The following is a 27,189-nucleotide window of genomic DNA, read 5'->3' as shown; positions in this document are numbered from 1 at the left end:
TGCCATTCTATATTAAGACGCACCTATTGGAGTTCCCAGGATTTACGGGGCTTTTCCTCGCAGCAGTTGTAAGTGCCGGAACAAGGTAACGACAAATTGTGTTTTCTGCTTGTTCTAATTTTCTTGGGCGCAACCAAGACATTTCTTGGATTAAGCTCTTAGTGAATGCCTGGCTCTCTTTGTAGCACAATATCCTCATCAATCAACTCCTTGACAGCATTGCTGTATGTGGACGTGCTTCCTTATTTCTTCAAGACTGCCACTTCTGACGCCCCACTTAGAACACAGGGACTCGGTGAGTCAATGTAGCACGCTTTGCTTCATTCTAAACTGACACATTATGTGTTACGGGTGTTCGTGTGTAATAATTATAATAAGAGGAAATACCCCTAAAAGTAATACAGCTTTTGAGCTATTCTATTGGAATGCAAGCATACAACCTTGTACTCTAACATTATATCCCCTGTTTCTTTAGCGTTCCTTCTCGGCGTCCTCATGACACTTTACAGCTGCATTTGTATTTACATGGGATCCGTCACCAGGGTGAGTCCTTCTTTGTACGATTTTACCTGCCGCCAGCGGCAAATGTATTTCAATGAGTGGAGTCGTCATACTAAGTCATCGGTGCCATAGCGTACCCGCGGCGTGTTTTCTCTCATTGGTATGTTAGGCCGCAGCAATCCCCGCAGAATAAATGCAGTGCACGAGGCCGTATAAGCACGTTTCTCACAGGGTGCACAATTTACCGTGTTGGATGAGGCAAAAGAGACTTACTGACACGGGATAGCAGCATACTGTACCGGCTGTAAGTTACAATTTCTTAAGATAAGTTAATGCTACGAAAATCAAGTTAGCCTATAGGAGTATTCTCTTCATCGACGGCACTTAAAAGTAAATATATCCCGCACACTTATACAGAATTCAAAAGTACCACTTCCGTTTACCGAGAGTCCACTGTAAGCTTTTTAGGGATTCTATATCTATTGTGCTGCATTGACGCATACGACTTCTGGAGGATTGTCCAAGGAAAGCCACATAGCGTGAGACCGAAGAATCAGACAGCTCAAACACAAGAAATTTAATAAAATTAAAGAAGTCAATGAATATCACAAGCCGTTAGAGAAGCCCATCAGCCTACTATATAAGTAGATATTTTAAGTAGTGATTTCTTGAATGCGAACAACAGAGGTGCGTTCATTGGCATTACACTGTTTGTGAACATTACGAGCTATATAGTTAGATTCCCTGGAGCGTAGTTTGAGCGCGTCAGGCAAGAAACCTAGGACCAATGAGAAATACCGTCATGCTCCACACCATTTATTGATAACAGCGCATCCGCCATTACTGTAGCGTAAACATTGATGGCTAATAGTCAAGGTGGGCACACTATCAACACGTTACTCGCGCCGACCGGCGGCCACGTACAAATGTCTCCATAGAAAATAGGATCTTAGGGTGCAATTTAGCGCGAAAACCTGCTACCTGCTTCCAGACTCTGCTTTCATCGCCTTGGATGCCGACTATATCTCCCTGGCCATCAGGTAATAGGATTAGTATTAACCTTCCCGTGGAAAGGAGGAGGAGGAGGAATAAACTTTATTTGTGTAGCAGATTTGTGAGACCTAGGCATCTCTACCTAGATGACAGCCTCGAGCCCTTGGGCTCTGGCGGCATCTTCGGCCTGCTTGATTGCCTTAAGTTGGTCTTCCGGTGCAGAGCTGAGCAGCGCGGTCTCCCACTGCTCTCTGGTCTTGTGCGTTCTATTCTGTATGGGTGTCCCAGGACAAGCCCAAACCATATGTTGCAAGTCCGCCCTTTCTTGACAGAATCTGCATCTATCGGTGTAAAGTTCTGGATAGTAGCGGTGGTAGGCCACCGGGTTCGGATATGTTTCTGTTTGCAACAAGCGCCATGCTGTCGCTTGCCGTCTACTTAGCGAGGAGTGTGCCGGGGGGAAACGGGCCCTGCCCAATTTATAGTGTTTGGTTATCTCTGTAAAGCTGGTCATCCGGTCTCTCTCCGTTCCCCGTATTTGCGTGTTACCTGCTCGGTCCGTCAGTTGTCGAGCCAGGTTGTGCGCAATTTCGTTCCCGGGAAGGGAGGAGTGTGCGGGTGCCCACATGATGTAAACTTTTCGATCTTCTCGATAATTGGCTAAAATTCGTAGCGCTTCCGGCGAGATTCTTCCTTTGGCATAGTTTTTGACGGCGGTCTTGGAGTCGCTGACTATGATGTTGGCCTCCGTGGAGGCTATTGCCAGTGCTAAGGCAGCCTCCTCCGCCACCTCAGCCTTTCCTGTTTTTACACTGCCACTAACTCTGGAGTCACCCTCTAGACGCGAACACTTAAATTTTTTAACTTTCCACTGGAAGCAAGTATGTCGATAGTTGCTTCCAGTGGAAAGCTTAAAAAATTAAGTGTTCGCGTGAAGCGTAGGCGAGGTCTTAAGGAGTACGTGCATTTCTTGCCTTATGTGCCTTCAGCATGCAAAACCTCCCTGCGTGGATAACTCCGGGAGAGACAAGAAAGTTCATTGGACCAAAGGTGGAAAAGTGGACCGGAGAAGTCTGTATCTGGCGCGCATGAATAACAAAGTCAGCTAATAGCGCGGAAGGAGTAACAGCTTGGCGATTTGTCACTTGATGTATGCAACGAGGTGGGCCACATCGAGCATCGGATCTCTTCGTGTGAGAACTTCGGTACTTAAAGGTAGATGTTTCTGGGCAGTAAGATGAGAAGAAAATTTTCTCACGGGCGTGCTAAACGTGTAGGTTATCCGGGCGGACCTCCGATGGTTGGCAAGCAGGCGTCTCGCACTCTACTCGCATGAGGAAAGACTTAATTGATTCAGTTGTGGTTGATGCACAATCATGGCATGGAAACAGACCCTGAGACTGAGCCATGACCTGTCGTATTTCTCAGGATAAGCCCGCCTATTACAAATGGTGACCAACACGACCACGATCATTAATGGAAATATGGTTCCGTGTATTTCATGATTAACACACACCAAAGTTATTGATTCATGGTCGATTCCTGAAATAAATATAACAAGCACAAACTAAGTGTATGTACCGCGATCGTGCGTAATTTTGCAGGGCCGTAGCACCTACGAGTAATCAGGCTGCACTTTCAAGATGCGGAGTGTAGTTCATTATTTAGAATTGCTTTGAAAATCTTATTATGACTGTCGACGTAATGCGATTAGCGTTGAAGCACGGTAGTATACTCACCCTCAAGGCGCATTTTTTACAACCTGTAGTGGTAATTCTGCGATTTCTATTGCCTCGGGTACATGCTGCATACTGCAGCCGGTATCGGTCAACATTTTTAGGGCGCAACATTGATCATGACGGCCATGTCGCCATGATCGCCATGATCATGGCCATGTTGGCCATGATCATGACAGCTTTAAGAGGAGTGTGTGGCTGTGAACGCTGGCTACCTGACTAAACGTCGTTGTCGACACTAGCTGTTAGGCCTCATTCACACAGCCATCAAACGCTCCGTCACGTCACCGTCACGGCATCCATCTTCGTCAGGGGAGAGGGTTTCCGAGTCGTTTTCCCCTCAAAAACGGCTCGCCGGCGACGCAGAGCGGTGCTCTACGTTTCCGTCGCCAGCACGGTGACGGATCCCCGCCCCTCAAATATCGACCAATCAGAAATTAAGAAGCCGACGCTAAATACAGCCATATTACAAAGCTGAAGCTGGCAACAGCAGCGGCGGCTGGTTTGTTTACATGCGTGCCAGCATTGGTTCCACGTGCGGCACGTCGAAAACTCAGCTGTGCGTTTCGGTGGTGCTCAAATGTGCGACATGGACCACGCCGATGGCCGAACTTGCGATTCCTGCACATTTTTCGCCCCCACGTACTTGTTCGTCGCCGAGCTTTGCGCCCTTGTTGCGGTCTCCGCTTGCAAATCAAGAACAGCAGCAGAAAACCGCTCGGCATTGCGAAAGTCGCCTATTCGTACACTGCTCCGTCGCGCCTGCTGTGCGTTTTTTTGACGTGACGGTGACGTGACGGAGCGTTTGACGGCTGTGTGAATGAGGCCTTAGGAAGAGGCGGGCGAGAGCCCAGGGAAAGTCGGCGGCACAGGCGGCAGAGGCCGACAGGGCTGCGCGCATGGGCCGCACTGAAAGAGTGGGCACGCACACGCACAGTCTAGGGTGCCTCGATGCCCTTCCTTTCAACATCTTTATCTCCTTGTTCCCCTTCCCCTGACGCTGCGCCGTACTGCCTATTGGGCAGCAAAAATAAGCGTCATTTTCTTCTGCAATAAAATCACTACTACTACTGAACTCCTCGCCAACCGCTCCGCTTCCACTGAGAAGTCGCACTTGCTCTCCGCCGTGCGTTCGCTCAATACCACCTAGATGTGAAGTTATCTAGGTGGTGTTGGTTTGCTCACCGTGAAAGCGCGCGTCCCTCGCCCTCGCGCGCTTTCACTAGCACATGCAGCATACGACCAATGAGAGTTTTTTTTTTTTCTATTGCCGGATGCGACCATCGAAGAGTGAGCCTTTAACAGTTTCGCTGTAATAAAAGTCGACTAAGGTGGATTAAGGTTTGTACAGATTAGAGCAAAGTGAATTAAGGTAGAGTTTTAAGGTGATACCTTAGAGAAGCCATAGCGATTTGGCATTCAAATCACGTGACGATACTGAAGTGACTATCAATTTTGTCAAATTAGGACGGTGCTATAACGACTATAGCCTGCTAATGGCAGTATGAGGATAATGGTATGCGATGCCTCGAAGATGACAATGACGTGACAGTGACTGTATCACGGCGGCTGTACGACGACGAAGGCGTGACGACAATCGGATGACGAAGCTGCAATGACGACGATAAAGTGACCATGATGGCACGAGGACGAAGGTATGACGAGTGCAATGAATGCAACAACGGCGATGGCGTGATAACGGTGGCGTAATCATGATAGAATGACGATGGCCGGCATGATTAGGATGCAACTAGCACGGCAGCGAGACGATGCCGGTATGACAGAGGATTCACGACGATGACATTACGATGCTCAAAGCATGACGAATATGTCATGGCGAATCTCAGATGAAGATGGAATGATGACAATGCAACCACTTCGCGATGGAATCACGACCAGGGTTACATACCTAGTGGCCCAAACTTGCAGACAACTTGGGCCACATGGTCGACCTAAGAGCCTAGATAGGTAGATGGATAGAGTGAAATGGCCCAAGTAGGCAAGTAACGCAAATTATAATAAAACCTACTCCGTGCTGATTGTGCTGAAGATACCGTCACGTTGCCTAGGTATCAACCACTTAACAACATTGGCCCGCCGATACCATCACGCATTATGTCCAGGAAAAAGCATACGGCTGATGTTGCCACTGAGGGGAAAAAACAGCTGGCTCACTACTTTACTATGGTGGTTACAGGAGTGTGCAATTATGCATGTCCTTCGTGTAATACCTTTAAGCTTTCGAACGCTGCAAGGCCACTGGAAACAACCAGGCCATAAAGAAAAACCTGTCGCTTTCTCAGGGGTGCTTGCTGAAAAGTACTCCGAGTTTCACCCGAAGGCGAATCATTGAAAGCGATACAAATTTTTACGGTTGTGTGTTATTCGCGAGACAACTGCTGCATTGGTGTAGGTACGGTGCCTTGGAATATGCCAGGCGGGTCGCAATGCTAGCACGATGAGTATTGTGAGCGGCTGCATTACAGGTGGCGCACTTAGATGTTGCGCGAGATTAGTCCAACGGCCAACCGCCGTCAGCGTCCAATGAAACGATTTTATTTATTTTGCTTGACGTTTAATATTCGGTCCGCTCAGGCTCGTGTATGGACCACAGGGTGCGGTTTGTACACATCTCATCACAACGAGCAGCTATAAATGTGCGTGCAATGCTATAGTGCCAGCTGCTAAAGGCAGTACGCTACTCTAGCTCCGGCAAAGTCGATTGAACAGAGCCTCACGTTGCGTGCACTTGGCTTTGTATTTGCTTTGTCATTCTAACTGTCAAGAGCGCTGCGAGTGTATATAGCGCTTCATTGCGTTCGCGTGCTGGCCGTACATGCACTTCTATAGTACAGCACGACGGTGCCGACGCGAACGGCACTAACGATCTTGAGTGCCCGTTTAATGTATAACCCAATAAAATAATCTATTACCCATTCATGGTACAAAGACAATTCTCGCTTCTGTTTTATCTATTTCAAAAATGTTATATTTTAATCGTGTGTGTTTCTGTCTGTTTTGAAGGCTATGATCCTCGTATACTCAGCAGCTGCTGGCCCATGTATAGGTTTGATGCTTCTGGCGGTAGGATTCCCATTTGTACATTCCAAGGTACGTATTTTCTGCTAATTCGATAGCATTAGAGCCAGACTTCACGCATTGCCCCCTGCGATTCCTCAACATTAAATTGTTCCAAATTGAATTTGTCCGCCACGTAAGGCAATGAATGGCTCATAACCCCTTAAGCAATGGCTCATACCACCGTAAATGCGGCCTCCCCATTAAGACGACGGAAGATAAGTGAAATTCTACGCAGGAATGATGAGTGTCAGTGGATCCAGCTGTAGAAGAAGACGACGACGAAAGCGGGAGCAGTGGCACGAGCGCGTTCGCGCGGTCGCGCCGAGGGGCGCCAACGAGCCAGCTGTCGAAGAAGACGACGGCACTCGAGCCCTTGCTGATGATAGTTTTCTGCGTACAGGCAACAGGCGGACGTATCGGCTAGCCATGTACAGATTTACTGTAAAATTATTTTCTATTTGTGTATACAAAGAAAAATGTGCACACTACACACAGAACAAACCCTATCGTTTATTACGTGGGCAACTACAGTGACGAGCTCCCAACACAATCAGCAGACAGACAGACAGACAGACAGACAGACAGACAGACAGACAGACAGACAGACAGACAGACAGACAGACAGACAGACAGACAGACAGACAGACAGACAGACAGACAGACAGACAGACAGACAAAGAACTTTATTTGTGGTCCTGAGGAACCGCTTTAGGGTACCTCCCTTTTCAGGGAGTCCCCGTAGCCGTCGCGGGCCGCACCCACGTCGGGGTCGGAAGATCGTGGTCCTCCGCCCTGTCGCAGGCCCTCTGGACAGCCCGTAGTTGCTCTGAGAGGTCGCCGCTCTTAAGGGCTGCCTCCCAGTCCGTTATAGTGGTAAGCGATGAGCTGCGTAACGCAGGGCATTGCCAGAGCATATGAGATAAAGAGCAGTACGCCTCCCCACAGTCTGGACAGTGGGGATCTACATTAGGCGCGAAGTGACTGAATCGGCCCCTGGAGGGGAACGACCCCGTTTGGAGCATGCGAAAGGCCGACGATTGTGGCCTAGTGAGTTTAGGATGTGGTAGCGGAAAGGCCCGCCGAGCAAGTTGATAATGTGCCAATATTTCATGGAAGGTGAGGAGCGAATCCCTGTACAGCCCTAAGTCGCCGCCCGTGAGTCTACCGGAACCACCAGCAGTGTGTTATACCTCGCGCGCAGTCATGGGCTAACTCATTGGCGTTAACAACCTCAGAGTGCACTTTGATTCCCATATGGGCCGGGAACCATTTTATGATATGAAAACCAGCAGCCCCCTCGGTGCCGAGGATGGCCGCCGCCTCCTTTGATATCGAGCCGGAGGCGAACGCTCGGGCTGCAGACCTAGAGTCTGTAAAGATATGGGTACGTAGAGGGTCCTTCAGTGCTATAGCTACAGCAACCTGCTCGGCTACTGTTGCAGAAACCTTCCGCACGGATGCTGAGTTAATGAGAGAGCCATTGGAATCAACCGAAACTGCGACATAGTGATCAGAACGCCCGTACTGGGCGGCGTCAACGAAACATGCAAGATTCGGAGTGGCCGCAGCCACTTTTAATAGGGAACGAGCCCGGGCTACCCGGCGCCCTACATTGTATTGAGGGTGGACGTTACGTGGCAGGGGATCTACCTTGAACGTATCTCTGACCATGGGTGATAGGGTCGCGTTGCGCTCCATGATTTCCTGGTGACCGCATCCAACGGATTCTAGGATGCGTCTCCCAGCTCGCGATGATGAGAGTCGTATTATTTGGGCCACTCGTTGGGCCTCGATCACCTCTGACAGGGTGTTGTGCATGCCTAGTTGCATGAGACGCTCGGTGCTGGTAGTGAGTGGTAAACCCAGCACGCGCTTGATGCTTTTGCGCATGAGGGCGTCGATTTTGGCCTCTTCCCGTTAGACCAGCGCAAAGCGGAAGCTACATAGTTAACGTGGCTCATAAGAAACGCGTGGTAGAGCCTGAAGAGATTGCTTTCACTTAAACCCCCCCTGCGGTTCGAGACCCTGAGGATAAGCCTAAGCATGTTCTCCGTCTTGGTGGTGATGCGGGCTATAGTCTGTGAGTTGCCCCCGAGCGATTCCAGCAAGAGTCCGAGGACCCGGATGGTATCCACTCTGGGGATTTGTTCTCCGTTCCTCGTATAGACGGCTATGGGAACTTGATCTAAGGGTGTGGAGCACCTAACCCCCCGTCTGGTGGGCCTATACAATAGAAGTTCGGACTTGGTTGGTGACAGACTCAGGCCCGTGTCTAGTAGGAAGTGTTCTGTGATGTCGAGCGCCTCTTGGAGCGCACTCTCAACTGCAGCGTCAGACCCTCCCATGCACCACACGGTAATATCATCCGCGTAGAGGGCGTGACCAGTTCCTCTTACTGTGGCCAGTCTTTCCGAGAGGCCCTTCATGGCGATGTTAAACAGTAGGGGAGAGATGACCGCCCCTTGCGGAGTGCCTCTCGCTCCCAATGTAAATTCCTTGGATTTGACCTGCCCTATTTTGACAGTGGCCTTGCGATCCCTGAGGAAGGAGCTAACATACGCATGGAATCGTGACCCCAGGCCCAGGTCCGAGATCGCGTCTAGCACGAACCGGTGCGAGATGTTATCAAAAGCCTTGGACAAGTCTAGAGCCAGGATGCCCCTAATGTCTCTAGTGTCATCATCAAGGATTTGCCTCTTTATAAGCAGCATGACGTCCTGTGTGGAGAGTGCCGGCCGAAAGCCGACCATGTTGTGAGGGAATAACTCATTAGTTTCTATGTGCTTAGATATACGGTTGTGAATGGCATGTTCGGCCACCTTGCCTACGCAGGACGTAAGTGAGATGGGCCGCATGTTCTCCGGCGCAAGAGGTTTGCCTGGCTTCGGGATGAGCACCACTGAGGCTGTCTTCCAGGAGTCGGGGACGAGGCCCGTTTCCCAGATTTTATTGACTTCCTCGGTGAGCAACGCTACTGAATGTCCGTCCAAGTTTCGGAGGAGCTTATTGGAGATTCCATCCGGGCCCGGTGCAGAGCGACCGTTGAGCGTTTGGAGCACCTCCCAGATTTCGGATTCTGTGAAGGAGGCGTCGAGCTCACCCACTGCGCCCCCCCGGTAACGAGGATAATCCCCGTCACAGGAGGGGCCCAGCGGGAGATACTTTTCGGCCAACTCTTGCAGGAGGACGTGTTCAAATACGCCCGCCGCCTTTTGATTGTGAACTATGCGATCAATGGCTAGTCTTTGATTGCTTTTGCTTTGCGAATCGTCGAGTAAGTGCTTGAGGAGGTTCCATTTTCTCCCCGCTCTCATCTGCCCATCAACCGAGGAACACACCTCGTTCCATTGTTGTTTGGACAGTTCGATGGAATGAGCTTCGATTCCACGATTGAGCTCTGCAATTTTCTTGCGAAGTCGGCGATGGAGTCTGTGCGTTCTCCAGCGGGCCAGGATGGAGTTTTTGGCTTCTAGGAGGTGCGCAAGGCGGGCGTCCATCCGATCAACTTTTATGTCGGTCATAACCACCTTGGTCGCAGCTTGTACGTCCTTCTGTAGTCTTGTGAACAGACTATCGAGATTATCGTAGTCGGTCTGGTCCGCTTCCCGCAATTTCCGGAAGGCATCCCAGTCCGTCACTTTAAATTCCCTGGTAGGGGCTGCGCTAATTGTTAGGGTAATCTCCACAATGAAGTGGTCGCTACCCAGATTCTCTTGCAAATTTCGCCATCCTGCTCCGGGGGCGTTCTTGACGAACGCCAGGTCCGGAGTGGTATCTCGGACTACCGACGTGCCGATTCGCGTCGGGTATTGAGGATCCGTAATAAATTCCAGTGAGCAGTCAGAAACTGCCTGGACTAGGAGATTGCCCTTGGTGGAGTTGCGGGGATATCCCCAGGAGTCGTGGGGTGCATTGAAGTCACCCGCTATCACTATGGGGGCCCCCTTGGTAAGAGCCACCGCCTTTGTCATGATCGTGGCGAATGCCTGCCGTTGATCCGACGGCGAGCTGTATATATTTAAAAGGAAAACACTGCTCTTAAGCCAATTGTTAGGGATAATTTCGACCATAATGATCTCCACCCTGGTTTTGCCAAGTGGTAATTTGTGTACTTGGAAGGAGCACTTCCGTGCGACCAAGGTTGCTAAGCCCCGCTTTCCCTCCTCCCGTATCGATACGACCGGTATCCCGGGAAAGTAGGCGTGTCATCGAGAGTTTCTTGTAAAAGAATTACGTGCGGTTTGACCGCCTGTGCTGAAACGAATTGCTGCAGCGGAGCTTTGCGCCGTTGGAAACTAGCGCAGTTCCACTGCCACACAACCAGCTTATTTGAATTGACCGCCATGGTGATTGCCTTGGATTGGCCATTCTACCGTATTGTTGACGGGGGAGGCGCTTGCGGGTAAAGGTGCCCGACTGGGCTCTCTCGAAGGCTGCCTAGCCGTAGCTAACGCGGCCTGTCCACTTTCCAGGGACGCCATCCTTTAAGGAGGGCAGTCACGCTTTCAGTGAGCTGCTGGATTGCGCGCTGCATGCTTTCTAGGCCTTTGTTATTCGACTCGGTTTCCATAGACTCAGCGTCCCCCTCTGGGGGCGTGGCCCTACGTTTACTCGAGCGCGCCTGTGGCTCCCCTGTTGGGGGCACCTGTTGCTTCTCGGCTTGCGAGGGGTAAGAATTACGGAGCGACTCAAAGTCGGCCCTCATCTGCTGCATTTCTGCTTTGAGTCTAGCGTTCTCTTGCATGAGTTGAGCGACTCTGGGATCTACTTTATGCTCCGGCAATGCTACCTGCGTTACCTTTGGAGCCGGCGTCGTCTGCTTCGGCTTGACACGATCGGCCCAGGTGGGCGTTTCCCGGATCCGCACCCGGGAGGTAGAGCGTAGAGCACAATCAGCATTCACACGCATTTTGTTTCGCTCCGTGCTCTGCTAGTACCGCCAAAACTTGTGCTGTAGATATAAGACCCGAACGCCAAATGACAACATCGTGTCGATCACGCTCACAGGTAGAGCGCGTGGATGAGCGTGTGGCCGGTATCGGCTATACAACCTGTCTTGCGTGAACGTAGGCCACGCTCTCAAGTTCCATGGCGCAATAGCTGGCGCATACACAATAAGACTGCTTTATTCTGTCGCGCGATGTAGATTTGTTGCTTGTCTCTTCACGTCTACCGGAAATCCCCAACTGTGTACGCGCTTTAGGTCCTCTGCAGTGTGATTTGATTGCATCTGTTTTTCTAGCAACATAACTCGGCGTCAGCGTTATAATGAAAAGTAGGAAGCCAAGTATGCACTTGCAGTCGTGCAGTGAGTGCTCGGAAAACACGAAAATATTTTGTCGTTCTTTCCGTCTGCTTCATAAGTATGTTGATGTACAGAGGGAATTAGTCTCTTTTTTATTTGCATTGTGAAGCTTTCTTGAATTTACTCAGTGTCAACAAAGTGGAGTTCAGTGGCGACCACCCTTATTCGGCGTGGAATAAGTCGTTTCGTTACGTATATGTAGGTCTCCTAAGTTGTGGTTAGCTAAATTTTGTTATACCATTGACATACGCTTACAAAAAAAAGCCATGTAGGAGGATTGTTCCATCGTTGGTGCTCAGTCCACGAGCACAGAAAAACAAAACTCGAACAACTGGGCGGCGCTCGACGACAAAAAAAAAAAAAAAAAAATGTTGAACCGCTACATTCACAAAGCAAAGAGCAATATACTTTCTAATGCCAACCCCTACACGTTTACGATCAGCCTTAAGGAGGGCTCTTCTAGTACTCCATCAGTTGCCGCTTGCAGGGAAACGCAGACTAAGTGCTTTCTATACTAGAGGAAAGTGACGTTTAATCAAAGTGTAGCAGATGTAGAGTATACTTTCAGGGAAGGGCAAAAGGCAAAATGACCGACGAGGCCCATCCCCCTACAAACAGTCGTAGCATTTGACAGACAGCAGCAAACACACCCCACAACACAGCGAATATAAAGAAACATAAAGATAAAGCAGCCCTAGTTTCCCATTAAGAAAACGCGCATTGAATAGACATCGTGTAACATCTAACAGCACTTGCACTAAAATACGTACACTACTTTTTATTTTGTATCAACCACTCTGTAACCATTTCACTAAGCCCTGAAGAAGCACTCTGATAGATCGGGTCTTCAATGTGTTCGTTAGTGTTCAGAAGATGTATAAGTTGAAACTCAAACGTTCCCGCTCAACACATAGATTGTGGATGTGATTTTTGGGTTGAAACAATTTTACCTTTATTATTAGCTGCATAATATGACTCTATTGCATATTGGTAGGCTGTTAGTTGTTTTATATTCATTACACAAAGGGAATACATTATACAAAGTTAATATTTGCTTTAACTAACTAAATGAGTGGTGAATCCTTTTATTACAGGGTGCCGGGATTTCAACTCTACTCTTCTTCGCCATTCAGCTGTACCTCCTATGGCAAAGAATAGACAAGAAAATGTTGCCGCAGCGTATGCCAGTAACGCTTCAGTACTGTCCAGGGAACACCACCTACGCACAGAAAAGATTGAATGATACATACACTTGGAGCAAACACAGGTGTGTAGACAGAGCTAGGTATGTTCATAAAGCACAATCGGCTGCTGCCATGTGAACGTAGTAGCTGGATATGATATGGTTCTCGATGCTTCCTGAAGTGTTTCCAGGGTTACTTATGTGGACCTTCTTTACTCGTTAGAGCCGACAAATCATACGATCAGGAACTCAACTTTGCGTTGACGTAATGTGAGTTAGGTATATAACGCTGATTCATGTGAAAGCTTGAGTCCAGGAAGAAATAGTGTCAGCTAGCATTATAGGATAACACGATGAATTTGCCCTGCACTACTTGTTCGTTAAGAGGGACGGGAGCAGTGTTTAAGTAAATCTGAACCGATGAGACATAACTACAATGGCAGGTACTTATTGTTACTTTATACTTATTGTCATATGCCAATTATATTATTCTATACCTGGTTAGGAGGATATCAACCAGAAAATAGATAATTATAGGCGCAACACCAGAACACCTGTATATGACGGTTCGGATTAGGGAGCATACGTTGGTAGCTAAATTTCACATTGCTTAAAAAGGACAAGTAGAGTTAGGCAGAACATCTGAAGTGAAAAACAGATGAACGATTGTCTACTACAGTAATGCGGTTTATACTAAAGGAAGAGAAACGCTTTCACGAGCACCGAAGGGTTACGTAGACAAAAATTACGCAGAAGCTCCTCTGGGAGTTGACTAGGTATGCGTAAGCATTGTGCCTCTTGCTGATCTCCAGGCAGTCCGGTGTCATTATCAAAGATATGAAACTTGATCCAACCAGTACAAGCGACCACGCTGCGGCGATACGAACTGCTGCGGATGGCGGCCCAAGGTGATCTGATGACGCAAGCAAGTTACTGCAGGTGGCGGCGCAAGGTTAGCTAATGACGTTCCGAGCATTATAAGCCATCATCGCTCTTTATCGCCTTATCCATCCTCGTCGAACCATTATAAACCGTGATCAACCGTACTCCGGCGGCGCTGGCGTACGGCGCGGCCGCGTGCCCGCATCTTGCAAGCGATTTGCGATGGGGACATAGAGCAGCGACCATGGTTATAACTTCGTGTGGTCTGTGTTCTCGCCGCTTAGTCCGCGCTGAAGAGAAGCACGTGGACCCTTATACTGAAAGCTATTTGCGATGGGGGCACTCTGCGGCGAGTGGTGGTGGCTTCGTGAGCGCTGTGTTCTTGGCGATTAATTGGCGTTGAAGTGAGACGCAGCACGAAGGGAAATTCGCTCGTGGCTGCGGGCCATATAATTTGAAAGCGATCGTCTTACGGGATGGATGGAAGGAGGGACAGACGGTTTTCCTCGTTGGTTGAGCATAGAAATGGATACGCTATAAACACACACACACACAAAAGAGTGAAAGCTTAAAGGCACGTAAACTCACAGTTGAAGTTAACGAACCGCAACATTTCCGTGAGAGTGTTTGGGATGACATATAGGCGAAGTCACTGTCCACGTCACTCTATCGCGTCACCCCGCACGTAAGGAGTGTAGGAAGAGCGTCAGACTCTTCAATTCGTTTACTGCAGTGTCTTTGGGATCAGCACACATTTTTCGACGGCACTGTCTTCGGGATTGTCGCAAATTTATACGTATGAAGACGAGTTAATATTGAATCATTTTGCGGGTTTTACAATCAGAAACTACGACCTGATCGTGAGGCACCCCTATTGCAAAACCAAGTATCCACTGCCCAGTACCATGCCTCATTATTGTCCCTGTGTCGCGCGCTGGATGCTGGGACGCTGGCAAGGCGCGGCATACTGGGAGGCGCTGGGTACTGGTGCGGAATCCCGCTCTAGAGCGAGAAATCCGTGGTGCCTGGACATAATATATACTTTTTCAAATACAAAAGGGAACATAAAGCGTTGTAATGCAATAAAAAAAGAAAATAGTAAACAAGAAACGCACCTAGGATTCGAACCTCCGACCTAGAGCTCCCAATTCTAGCATCTTGCCACTACGCCACGCCGATTCGTCTTACGGATTCATAATTTGCCATGTGAACACGGAGACACCGTTGCAGTTTTGCACAGATGTCTCGCACAGACATGGTAGATGCGCTATCGCCCCCTAACTAAAACTTACGCCTCTATCCGAACGAAAACGTTGTTGTCCGTATTGCATAGTATGTCTGGAAGTGCTGCACTACTAATTTGCTTTGGTGATTGATATAGTAACTCCGAAAAAAAAACCTTACATGAACCGCCGACCCGGGACGCTGTACGGGCTGTTACTGCCGATTTCGACAGCCGCTTCTTGTTCTTCGCGCAAGGGTAATGCAACATTTTCATAGCTCGACAACGCATTTCAGTTGACATGCATCTGCAGTCACATATCTCCGTCAGAGAAGTGGTCAGTTAATGCGGCTGGCAGCCTTCGGCGACAGCCGCATTAACGCATATAACGCGTCATATCGGCGCTCATCGCTTGTTGTGCTGACACTGTGGACAGAAAAGAATTGTTTGTTTAAAAACACCGATGGGAAAGCTGAACTATAGAGTGATTTAACCTTGTCAGACTTGTTCGTTCCTCAGCCCAGACGGGCCGATAGAGTGTAGATGAACTCAGCGGGTACGGCAGACCTAAGCGTCGGTGGAAGTGAACGATCTCAGCGCGGGTAACTGATGAATGCGAAAGTGTTTGTATTTGAGCTTCAGAACCTTTTACCTATTATGTTTAGTACATTAGGGAAAGTGGAAGCGCATGAATCGTCTCAGCTTTGTTGTCGGTGCGATAATATCAATCATCGTCAGGCTTCCTGAGGTCCGTTCGAACGCGTCTGAACGGCAGCTGGGTTTCGTGTCGACTGCACAACACTGCGACAACTTGTAGTCATCGGTTGGGTAAAAACTACTAGAAAACGAGGAGTTATCTGCGTTTGCGTAATTTCGTTCACGAATACAGCTATTCGTACATTCAAAAGAGAAATGCGCCAAGCGAAAGTGATCTTCAGTGTCGCATATGCATAGGCAGCTAGCTCACGCACCTTTATTCCAAGCTGCATCACCGCCGACACGAAACAGACATTTACGAACACGAATTTTAGCGCTATTTAGGACAGGATTCTGTTTTTCTGGACCGGACTTGCCCATAAAATTGTATCAAGCATTTAATATTCAACACCGCCTATACTCCAGCAGTGCGGCACAAACGAAACCAGCGCAGTTTCAGTACGAGCCAGCGAACTCCAGCGACAACCAGCGCGTGTACAGCGCACACCAGCGCGCCACAGCGTCATAGCAGTGAAACCAGCGTCTCGTCCAGTGTGACCCAGCTCTTATCCAGCGATCTCACCAGTGTCACAGTGACTCCCAGTGACTCCCAGTGACTCCCATAGAGCGCCAGCGTCCCCAGTTCCAACCAGTGTCAAAAAACGCGCTGGTTTCACAGTGGAATGCACTGGAAGACGCTGGTTTTTGCGATAGGGACACTGTTGTAAGGAAAAAGCGTCTGTGGCGTAATATTTGCAGAATCAGGCTTCTGTGCTAGAGGTCCTATGTTCGAATCCTGTCGTCGGACAGTGTTATTTATCGCAACAAGCTTGCAGTTCTGCTTAAGCGCAAGTCATTGATTACGAAGGAAGGTTAAGCTTTGTGCTTGGACTCCTCGGTCGGTGTTCAAGAGATACGTGGGTGCGACATCTTGGCGCGATGAAGCACATAAGGTGACTCCTCCTGGATAGAGGTAACAGCGCCCTGCCAGATACGAAACATCGGACAACTCAGGCGTGATGAAGAGCGCCACCATGCAGTGGTGCACCAGGTGAGGCCGACTGGAAACCGTCAGCATTTGGAAAATGCTCCAAGCGTCTCCACGCGTTGGCTTGCAGGCGGGAAAATGTTAAGGATGTTCCATTCTGCCTCTTCATTCATGCCTGTGCGGCATCATATTTAGTGAAGTCGCCTTCTGTACTAGTTGTATATATATATATATATATATATATATATATATATATATATATATATATAGGCAACCTGGGCGAAAGTGGGCGTAGGGATGGGTTGCGGGCTCGGGACTTGCGGACTGGTCACGGCAGTTATCTCTTCCCTCATGATATGGCGGAGGCCGCCACCAGGAGGGGTCATATCGACCCCAGGAGGGGTAGACGATGCGTGGCTATGCAGTTCTTCACGGATGATGGAGCGAATCAGGGCACGTAGCTCGCTGTCGTTGGACACCTTGAAATCAGATGTGTCAGGGTGTAAGCGAAGCATATTGTTACGTAAAACGACACAAGGCGGGACTATTTACACTGTATTACAGTATGGGAGATACACAGTAGCCAAAATAGTGGACAGCCACCAGCACCAGAGAGAACCGTCTTCTTCGTCGTCTGCCCCAAGCTGAATGTCTCTCTCGTAGCATTACCCCCGGCGGTGGAAGCGCTGTCTCGGCGCACTTCACACATTGTCGTTAGGAGCACGTCAGTCGGTCACCGACCATGTCAGTCGGTGCAGTTACATCGTCTTCTTCGTCGTCTTCCCCAAGCTGAATGTCTTTCTCGTAGCAATATTAAGCTCATCGAGGCGCTGGCACGTACTGATAATGTCTGCGACGGTATTGGGGTTCAGCACTACAAGAGCATTGAATGCCAGAGTCCCAATACCCTTGAGCAGGTGGCGTACACGGTCACTCTCTGGCATCGAGGTGTTCACCCGGCGACAGAGGGCGAGGAATTCCTCTATGTATGATGTGTACGTCTCGCCCGAGTGCTGAACACGCTCAGCAAGCTTCTTCTTGGCGATATCTGAGCGGACAGAAGAGTTCGCGAAAATCTGGCATAGGTGGTGTTTAAACGTGCTCTAGTTGACGAAATCGAGCTCATGGGTATAAAACCAAGTTCTTGCGACGCCGGTGAGGCAGAAAGCGGCGTGTCCAAGTTTTGGAGATTCGTTGCAGTGGTTAAACTCACTCACGCACTCGTATAGCTCCAAGCAGTCTTCAACGCCTTCACCGGGAAGTCCAGCAAACACCGGTGGATGCTTCTGAGGGGTGGTGACCGTCCAAGCTGGGGTTCCCGCGGATCAGGCAAGGTGGATGTCGCGGTAGTGGCCTGCTGGTCTTGAGACATGGTCGAGTGCAGTTGGTAGAGGCGGCGACCCGAGCGGAGCTCCACGGACGTAGCGTAGATGAAGCTGGAGAGAGACCGACAGCGAGAGGACGAAGGAACCGGACAGCACACTCCACCGCTTGTGAGACAAGGTTTAGGCAGTCAGACTCATGTATACTCCCGAGCGAGAGCCCCAACACCAGGCCTCAAAACGGTGATGATGAGAATGTACAGATGAGAATATCAAGCGTATGAATAATGCTCACATTGTATATATATATATATATATATATATATATATATATATATATACCCATCCGAGAAATCTAGGTGATCAGTGGTCCCAGGAACACATACGCAGTATCACATATCAGCCTACAATTTAGGCTCCTCTATCTATGGGATCAGCCCAGCACACAGGCGAGAAACATACCCGGTACGGTAAACTGGTGGTAAGTTGCTGAGAGAGACATCTTTAAACGTTGCGGCAGATCAGCACATTCTTTGAGGCTAGGAGTTCTTTTCATTTATGTGCATTCCAATGAGACACATGATGCGAGCAATTGTATTTTTATTTCCATTTGATTGTTCGCACCACCTGCTTAAAGGCTAACTGCAAGAAAATTCCACTTGGGCTACCCCTATAATAAACAAGTAGTCCATACTACTGAAGCACACTTGGTAAAACTGCGGGGTTGGTAGTTGTGTAGTTGGCCTATTAGCAGCCTTTTAATGGCGCCCAAGCAGAGGACGCGTGCACCTAGGGTTGCACCTGATGTTGGTGGATGAACATAATTGCCTCAAAAGGTTTTGACAATGAAGTATTTAAGTTAGCGTGCTTGTGGCTTTGCTCTTCAATTTTAATGCGATGGCGTTAAGGGCCCCCTGTCGCAGAAAATCCGGCGTCGGCGTTGGTCTCGGCATCGGCGTTCACGGCCCAGAAAATCACCCCGAACCACCCCAACCACGCAGGCCCTCCGCGTAGCGCAGATGCGCTGGTGAACTAATTGAATTAAAATGCGTCAGAAAAATCGTAAAGTACGACTTAACCACAATGTACAGGTATGGTGGTATCGGAGAGTAATTTGAATATAGGCACACTGCACTGTTCAGAGAGCGCTAAGACGTTTTCATTTTTCACCCCAGCATCGCCGATACCGGCCTCTAGAGAGGTGATGAAAATGTTACGCCATTCCAAACAATAGCGGTCACTTTTCGTCGCTCGTCTGAGTGTTACGCCCCGCGCACGCGCACTTTCGACGTTTTCGAAACTCGGACACTCTTGCCCCGTAATAATCGATCGAAAGTGTCAGGGCGAATATATACAGCGTCTCTCCAGTTTGGCTTCCACCGCTCGTTAGGCTGTGTGTCCTGGCGGTGCTGTCTACTCTAAAAAACTTCAGCGCAGGGTGCCTATACGAGAAAAGATAATTCTGTTGCGCGCAAAATGAAACACAAGCCCCTTTTACCGCATTTCTACCATTCATACAGTGGCGCGCCCTGGTCTGTGTTCTTTGCAAAAACACCATCCAGATGGCGCTCGCCTCCTCGGCAGTGGCGCGCTGCTGCGAAGGTGCATGAAAAAGAAAGTTGCAGTTGCCGGGAAGCCTGACAAACGGCCAGAAATCTTTGAATGTTATCGCGTTTCACTCTTAAAGGTGAAGCTTAAGCGTAATTCATTTTTTTCTCTCTTGCAGATCAGTGAATTATGAGACGCCATCACTGATTTCACCCTTTTGGAGCTCGTTATTTTCTACTGCAGGAACGCTCCTCTTGGGAATACTGATTAGTATTTCCACTGGTAAGTGCGACATCTGTAGTAGCGTTAGTTTTTGTTTTTTCAGAATAATGCTTATTGCGATCACTTCTGGTAAATTGGTAGAGATTTCGTTGTATTCAACGAGTCTTGCTATTCTAGTGCTCCGAGGTATTCTTAAATTTCTTTCATCACGGAAAAGCCTTATTGTGCGCAAGCATATACAAGGAACAAAACATTCACCGACGATTACGTTACTCTTTAATGCGAAACTTGAGCGCAGCTGTGTACGTGTCTCCCTTCGCCATATATTGGCTGGCGCGGACAATCTGTGTCGTGCGGTACGTTGCAAAGGGAGCCAAGTGTGGCGCGACTGCATCGCTCATCGAATGATCACGAGAGGCAGCGCGTGGGTGAGGCGCGGGCGTGATTCACAGTAGCCGCTGCAGACAGACCTCCGGTCATGCAGCACTTTGCTTCCATACAGACAACGCACGCGATTCTGGCGCCATACCGTAGCCATTGTCACCGCAAAGTCCGTCTTGAGCGGCACTACGCTTTCCTTCTCACGTTTCGTCATACCGTCCTCCGACGCTTTCCGCCTCATGTTTCTGCTGCACCATCCTCCTCCTGCTTTGCTCATTGCGCTCTCGTTGCTATCTCCGTCTTTCATCTCCAGCTGCGCCCCGCGTTCGCTTTCATCTTTGCTGTGCTCGTTCGCTCGATTACGACGGACAACGCCGACGGCGACGCACGCCGCAGGAACAGGCGCCTAAGAGCTGCGCTCTAAAAGGCGACAGGACACTTTTGTGTTATGCGCGCAATATGATTTTTCCTTGATAAAAGGTAATTTCACCAACCAGCCCAAGAAGCTACTCCTATTTAAGTTCATCTGCTAACGGTTTCCTTGTGGGTCAGGAAAAATTACCTAAATTGTTACACCAAAAACTTCACAGAAATGTGAAATATTTATGCTGTATTTGCATGCAAACGACCAAGGAAGGAAAGAGTGGAGAAGGAAAGGCAGGGAGGTTAACCAGTTTAGCACAACCAATCTGCTACCCTACACTTGGGAGCGGTATAGGGGAGAATGAAAGATGGGGGAGAGTGAGAGAGCACATAGCACAGCACACACATCGTCAGTTACAGTTGGTCATTTTTGCGTGGTACGTGACATCACTGTCACAGCCGCTTGTCTAAAGCCCGTTTCGTTCAAAAATCTGGTCAAACGACCAAAGATGATCAAAATGGAAACCAGCTCATATTATAGGGGGAACCAGGGCGTTACTACACAGCCCCTTCTGTGACAGAGTGACCATGAACCAGCTCTGTTGTATCAGCGGCATGTCGCGGCACATTCAGATACCTGCGCAAAAGCGAAGCTGTAGCGCGTGAGCCTGGTGACATCGACAAAAATGTTCGTAATGCTTTTGCCCAGAGGAAAGTAAGAAATTGCATGCTCCAAATATCAACATCATAATCCTAAATAAACTTTCCTTCGTCACAGCTATTACAAGGAATGAGCCATAACATATATATTGATGTTCACTATAATTTCCCAAACATACACGGCTGTTAGTAAATAGACATGGCCTCCTGAGTTTCCTTCCTTCCCCGCTACTGTGCTTGTATTTCAAAAGGAGAGACATTTGTCGGGAAAATGTCAAAGGTCCGCTGAATCAGCTACAAACTTTTTTTAAAACGCTTGGAGTACGCGCGATTCAGCAGATAAAAAAGAAAACCGCTGCCCACTGGGGGCTGTTGTAATGATCTTAAATTTCAGCAAGCGAAAGTGAAACCTAATTTTGCCGAAAAAAAAAGAAATCCGGGCACTTAGCCACTTCTTATGAGATGTGAATGCGAAAGCATTAATGTCCAATTGAGCGACGCTGAGCGGTTCTTCGAGTATTGGGCTGCGGTTAATGTACCATAGCGGTACGTGCTGGCCCGAGCCAGCAAGCAGCAACAGCCTGCGGTGCCAACGCCGCCACCACCGACGCGGCGATGCCTTCTCCCCTCACGCAACACCTGGTGTGCTAGTGCCACACCAGGTGTCCCCTTTCGCCCGCTCCGCTCCGTCGAGGCGCAGATACTGATGTGGCGTCGCAGCCACTGGCAAGGCGAGTTGAGGAGTCGTTTCGCTGCTACATACGACAGACACGAGCTTTCTCGCTCAATTGGCCAGTTGACGCTTTCGCATCCAAAAACTCTCTTTATTTCGAGTTCTTTTACTCCTTTCAGTACAGAACAATCCTCCACACGCGTCCAGTGCCTTTATTTGTCAAGCTATAGGACGCTCTCATCACTCTCGCCCCTGTATAGATGTACGTTTTCTACCATAACATGGATGATTACCAGTGTGGTGAAAAGCTATCTTTATAGAGGAAAAACAGCATGAATCACAAGCACCCGATACAGAGTGGGTGCAAGCGCACACTTGTATTTAGCAAGTAGCATTGTACTGTGTAGATTTGCAAATGCTTTAAGTTTTCGAATAACAGCTGGATTATTGCCATATGCGATTCAATACTGCAATGGCCCCTATCCGCAAAGCGGGATATTAAAAAATATTTTTGTGATGCTTCAAACCGTCCACCACGAACAATCAAATAATATTTTTTGTTCTAATATGGTATAGCACTGCGTATAGCTTGTCATTTTTATGGATACAGCATTTATGTATTCATTTATGTATTCATGTATTCATTCACGTGCACTTCATGGCATGGTTATTTTGTATTACGTTGGCACCCACTCCCGTGACCGTTCCAAGTCCGGAAAAGGGTATACTGTTCAATGTGCCGTCGCCATCGACGACGCTCATTTTGGGTTTGGTCAATCCGGCTCACAGTACTGCTTTTTAACTCTTCTATCTCATAAAGCCTGTTTGGGTACGCTCCGAATACTTCTAAATTTGCTAACCCATCTATTATTTGTTCGTAATGCATCCCATTTGCTTTTAGAGCGCACCTCTTAAACACCCGCTCCTGCGGTGAGCGTCAGCGGCGTAACCGAGCGAACGAGCACAACAGCGAAAGCTGAAGGACGCGAGCCGCCAAACGGCGGAGACCAATGAGAGCGGCCCCTTCAGTGACGTGCGCCAGGGAAACTGGTTTCATGCGGACCCTGTCCGACGACTCGATGCGTACTCGTATCTGGTTTCAGCCGGACCGCTAGTTTCCTGCTATAGTCTGCTCGCGTCAGCTCTTGCTCGCGCGTGTTTGGTTTGATTGATTTGGTCTCGTTCGCGCTTGTTTTGAGTGTCGTGGTTTGCGATTGCTTTGTAATGTGATTGTATGCGCGACGTGAATTGTGTAGTGCTTTCTGGAAGCCAACTGGTACCACTGATTACACTGGTACCGTTGACGTTTATACATGACTCGTTCGACGAGTCATGCAAAAAAGCCGCACGCGCTTGACCCGCCGATCAGATTTTCGACGATTATCCACCCTGCTACAGGTCTCTCTCAAATTTTGTGCCTCAATATATCGAGAGATAAAAACACGTATTGAGCTGCGCTCAAATTTCGCATTAGGCAGTATTGTAATTGTCGGGGAAATTTTTGTAAAGCTCTTTTCATGTTCTGCAATGTGTTGACAGGCACTTATATTTGTGAGAACCATACTTAGAACAATGAAAATATTGCCCCAAATGGCCGTTTATTACACCAGTACAAATATTCGAAATAATAATTTTATTCGCTTATGACATTACTCTATTCGTACTTAATTCTGGCTAAAACATTATTGACCGTATCCTTGCAATTGGAAGTTGTTTTATTGGCGCATGAGACAAGTCGTGCAGCATAAATACCGGAGGTTGCTGTAGATAACGTTTGCCCATCATTTTTTTTTATCTTTTCAGGCGAGCACAAGCGACTTCCTGCAGACCTCCGGTATCTGAACCGTCCTCTTGCGAAGATGTGGCTTAAGTTTCGAGTTATAAGAGACAGTGAACCGCAAGAGGTCAGTTTGAAAGCCAGGCCCGAGCTCTAACTTGAAATTTGAGGTTGTTCATAAGAAAATGTTTGCTTCTAAGGTTTGATAAGAGACAGACGTAACAGAATATTCAATTTCAAAAAAAATTTCAGCGGGTTGCGACTGGATTGCAATAACGAGGGAGGCCTGCTGGATTATACTAAGAAAAACATGCAAGCAAGAGCCACACATTGTCCAAAGGAAAGCAGTACTCCTGAAACATTTTAGTAGAATATTTAATAAAACCTATCTATTAAAAATTTCTGACAACGTAGCGATAAGATTCTAGGACGCATAACGGAAGGTAGATAAGCACGAACATGCGAAAAACAGCTTATGGTGAGAGCATGGAAAATCAATTCCTTAATTTATATGCTGAATTTAGACTACCTAAATTTTTATTTTAGAAAATTACATATCTTTTCAATGCACTAAATATTGCAGTACAAGTACCACTCTGTTCAAGAAGCTCAGATTATAAAAGAAAAATATAATGTATGCTTTGTGCTCTTTATAGAAATATGAGGTCATGAAAGCGATCATCGCTGTGAAAGTATGCCTCTCGCTTGGCACACCAAAAACAAGGGAGCAGAATAACCTATTCAGTGACAGTTTGACGGTGATGGAGGCGCAACTTACTTTTGGATCTTGGCGAAAATGGCGAAAATATGAATTTCTTGAACATAGCCCTAAATGTAATAGTAACTTTATGTGAAACGAAAAGAATCTCGTATGTAACTTTTGTACGGAGAGAATTGTAAAAAATGTATTGTAAGAGCTGCTAGACACTTGTGATTGGAAGTCTCACTTGTTTCTCAATAGGACTGCTAATTTGTGTTCTTTATTGCATCAAAAAGGTCCTTGACTGAAATATTTGGCAGAAAATCGACTTCAAACAAATATTTGAGTTTTTGGTATTTCCTGATAAACACATCGCCTAGAAGAGGTCAATATCGGCAATCAAATAATTGTTTTGTACTGATGACATCCTGCCTAATCACGCTAGAGGTCCACAATTCTTGCTGCAACCTTTGTACCGTGCGTCCAGACAATATTCACATCTGGCGGCTTTAAGAACACTAAGTTACGATTCGTCACTGAACCGGCTGATGACTTTCTATCCAAGTGAGGTTCGAAATGACAACTTTCCGTTTACGAGCAAAGTTCTGTAGGAATCGCACCACATCAGCTGCGTTTAACTGCGAAATGGTGGCAGTATCTTCTGCAGGTCGTCGGATTGGCGCCGAAGCAATTATATTGCGTAATTGTGCGAGGGCTCTGGAGTGTAGTGCCTAAGGTACAATAAATCGGAACCCTCTGTTCCTACCGCAATAAAGCAAGATGCAATGGGACGCGCCACTGTCCGTGTGCTTCGCGGTATTGTGGGTGCGGCGTTACAAGCATAGATACGCGGTTCGCGACAGCGAAACGCCTCGGTGAAAGTAATGCATGACGCAATAATGTGGTTCTGAAGTGCTGGTGTAAAACACTTATGAGCAGAAACGTGCTTTCCTCTCATCTGTAGGCATCTTAAGCGCTGTCAAAACCAAAATTTTCCTTTCTTATCAGTTGCCCAAGTGAACAAATTCGGACCAGTGTGTGTTTTCGTGTGCTAATGAACCATGGTAACTCAAGAAGCCTAGTGTTTCATATGCAGTCTGTACGCAAGGCACTCAACATTTTAGTCGTAATAGCCAGAAACGCGTTTCCGGCGATAGCGGTTACGCGGCGGGAGCCGGCGGCGGCGGCGTCATCGCGACCTGAAACGGCTATTGGAATGAGCCCACAACAGCTTACGCTGTAAAATAGGTGTATGCTTTCTTTATTGGGTGGACAGGGTATTAAAAAAATGTCACAGTTTCGCCCTAAGGGCGAAGCAATGAATGCGATAGCAACACAGCAATGTCATACGAAGTAAGGTGAGCGGCTTTGGTAGCAATATGAATTGTAGTAAACATGAGCTGATTAAGTAAGCAGGTGTGCTGCGGCGTAAGTAGACCGACATGAAGAGAGACTCGATGACCACGAGAAGGCGCGTGTGAAACGGTGGTGTTGATGAGAAGCGCTTCCCGTGGGCAGCGCGTGCGAAGGGACACACCTGTAGCGCTGCACTGCCGATCCGGGCAGCATTGCGTGTGTAGCGTGCGTTGGAAAATGTGGCCCGACTATTACGAACTGAATGAACAAGCGTGGTGTGAGCGCGCACAAACACGAAGAGATCACACTGAATGACAGCAGACAACGACTGTCAAAACGCTGGCAGCAAGCATACGCCGCAGCGGGCGAAGGTACGTGCGGTCTATCGCTTCAACGGAAACTGAGCGGCGAATGCACTTAAAGGTCAGAGCCGTGTGGAGATAAGAGACGGTGCGAGCGAGCGACGAGCGCGGTTGTTGGCAGAGAAGTGCGCCTCCCCCCCCCCCCCCCCCCCTTTCCTCCCTCCGGCGCTGGCTTCCTGCTTCCTTGCTTGCGCGTGGGAGATTGAGTGCGTTCGCTCTCCGTGATAGCGCGCGTCTCCGCACGCTTCCTCTTGGGCATACGGCGCGCGGCGAAGATTTTATCTATAGGGAACCTCACGGCGACGGCGACGGCGACGACGACGGCGACGACGACGGCGACGGCAGAAATCCGGTTCAAGTGTCCATATAATTGCTATCGCAATAAAAGAGACTCATATGTTATGTGCCCGTAATATTTTACCGTAAAGGGTTCGTGGAGGCTCCACAATGTGCGTTCATATCATTCGCTTCGCTTTTAAATCGAAGATAGTGCAGACACTCTTAGGGACACTCTGTATGTTGGGTTGGGTAATTGCTATGTACATCACAGGTCCTAATGCTGCTTAGAAATAACGTGGGATACTGTGCTCAGAGCTTGTTTGTGCTAGTGATCACCATCAAAACATAGTGTAGCAATGAATTACATAACGCTGCTTCAGAAGAACGTTACTTGCAACGTTACTATAACCATATGATTGACGTGGTGTTGGTAAAAATATTAGCACTCCGAAAATAAAACTATGAAAGGTCATGAGAGCCTTCAATGGTTCCAAGGGAGTAATTATGTTAGAACCTATATTCGCAGACCATACTCCATGTAAAGGGACATAATAAACCCTTTCGATATTCAGTACCATGGTAAATGTCCCTGCATAAATATTCTGATGGAATAAAAGTAGTGTGGCCACGCATACTGAAGAAGCAAAAGAAGCGATGGAATGCTTGCGTGCTGTATGACACTATCGATACATTGACATAAACATCGGCACAGGCAGCCACACAAGCTCGCAATATATAAAGTCAAGCACGGCGCTCTGTGCACCGTGTGCACAGAGCGCCGTGCGTGACTGCACATATGGCGTGAGCGCCATATGTGCACGCAAACGCATGCTCACATACAATTATACAATACAATGGCTCCGGATACGATGCCGAGCAAGCTGGCGGGCTTCTTCGGCTCTTTGCACAAACTCTTCCACGTTTTCGCTGGTCGGGCTATTATCAGACACAGGTAGCAT

The 27,189-nt window shown here is 48.2% G+C and overlaps 1 protein-coding gene across 1 annotated transcript in view; it reads left to right on the top strand.

Moving 5' to 3' along the window:
- Nucleotides 1–202: 202 nt before the first annotated feature.
- Nucleotides 203–27,189, top strand: part of LOC119462839 (sodium-coupled monocarboxylate transporter 1-like) — a 28,937-nt gene continuing 1,950 nt past the window's right edge. The window contains exons 1-6 of the mRNA XM_049672013.1: nucleotides 203–295; nucleotides 476–543; nucleotides 6,255–6,341; nucleotides 12,711–12,883; nucleotides 19,636–19,739; nucleotides 23,560–23,660. Of these exons, the coding sequence (XP_049527970.1) occupies nucleotides 496–543; nucleotides 6,255–6,341; nucleotides 12,711–12,883; nucleotides 19,636–19,739; nucleotides 23,560–23,660 (513 nt within the window). The 5' untranslated portion in view covers nucleotides 203–295; nucleotides 476–495. The remainder of the gene's footprint in view (nucleotides 296–475; nucleotides 544–6,254; nucleotides 6,342–12,710; nucleotides 12,884–19,635; nucleotides 19,740–23,559; nucleotides 23,661–27,189) is intronic.

Source organism: Dermacentor silvarum, chromosome 8 (assembly GCF_013339745.2).
Source record: "Dermacentor silvarum isolate Dsil-2018 chromosome 8, BIME_Dsil_1.4, whole genome shotgun sequence".
NCBI lineage: Eukaryota > Metazoa > Arthropoda > Arachnida > Ixodida > Ixodidae > Dermacentor > Dermacentor silvarum.
The sequence above is the reverse complement of the archived record's forward strand: the minus strand, read 5'-3'. Positions and strand labels throughout refer to the sequence as shown.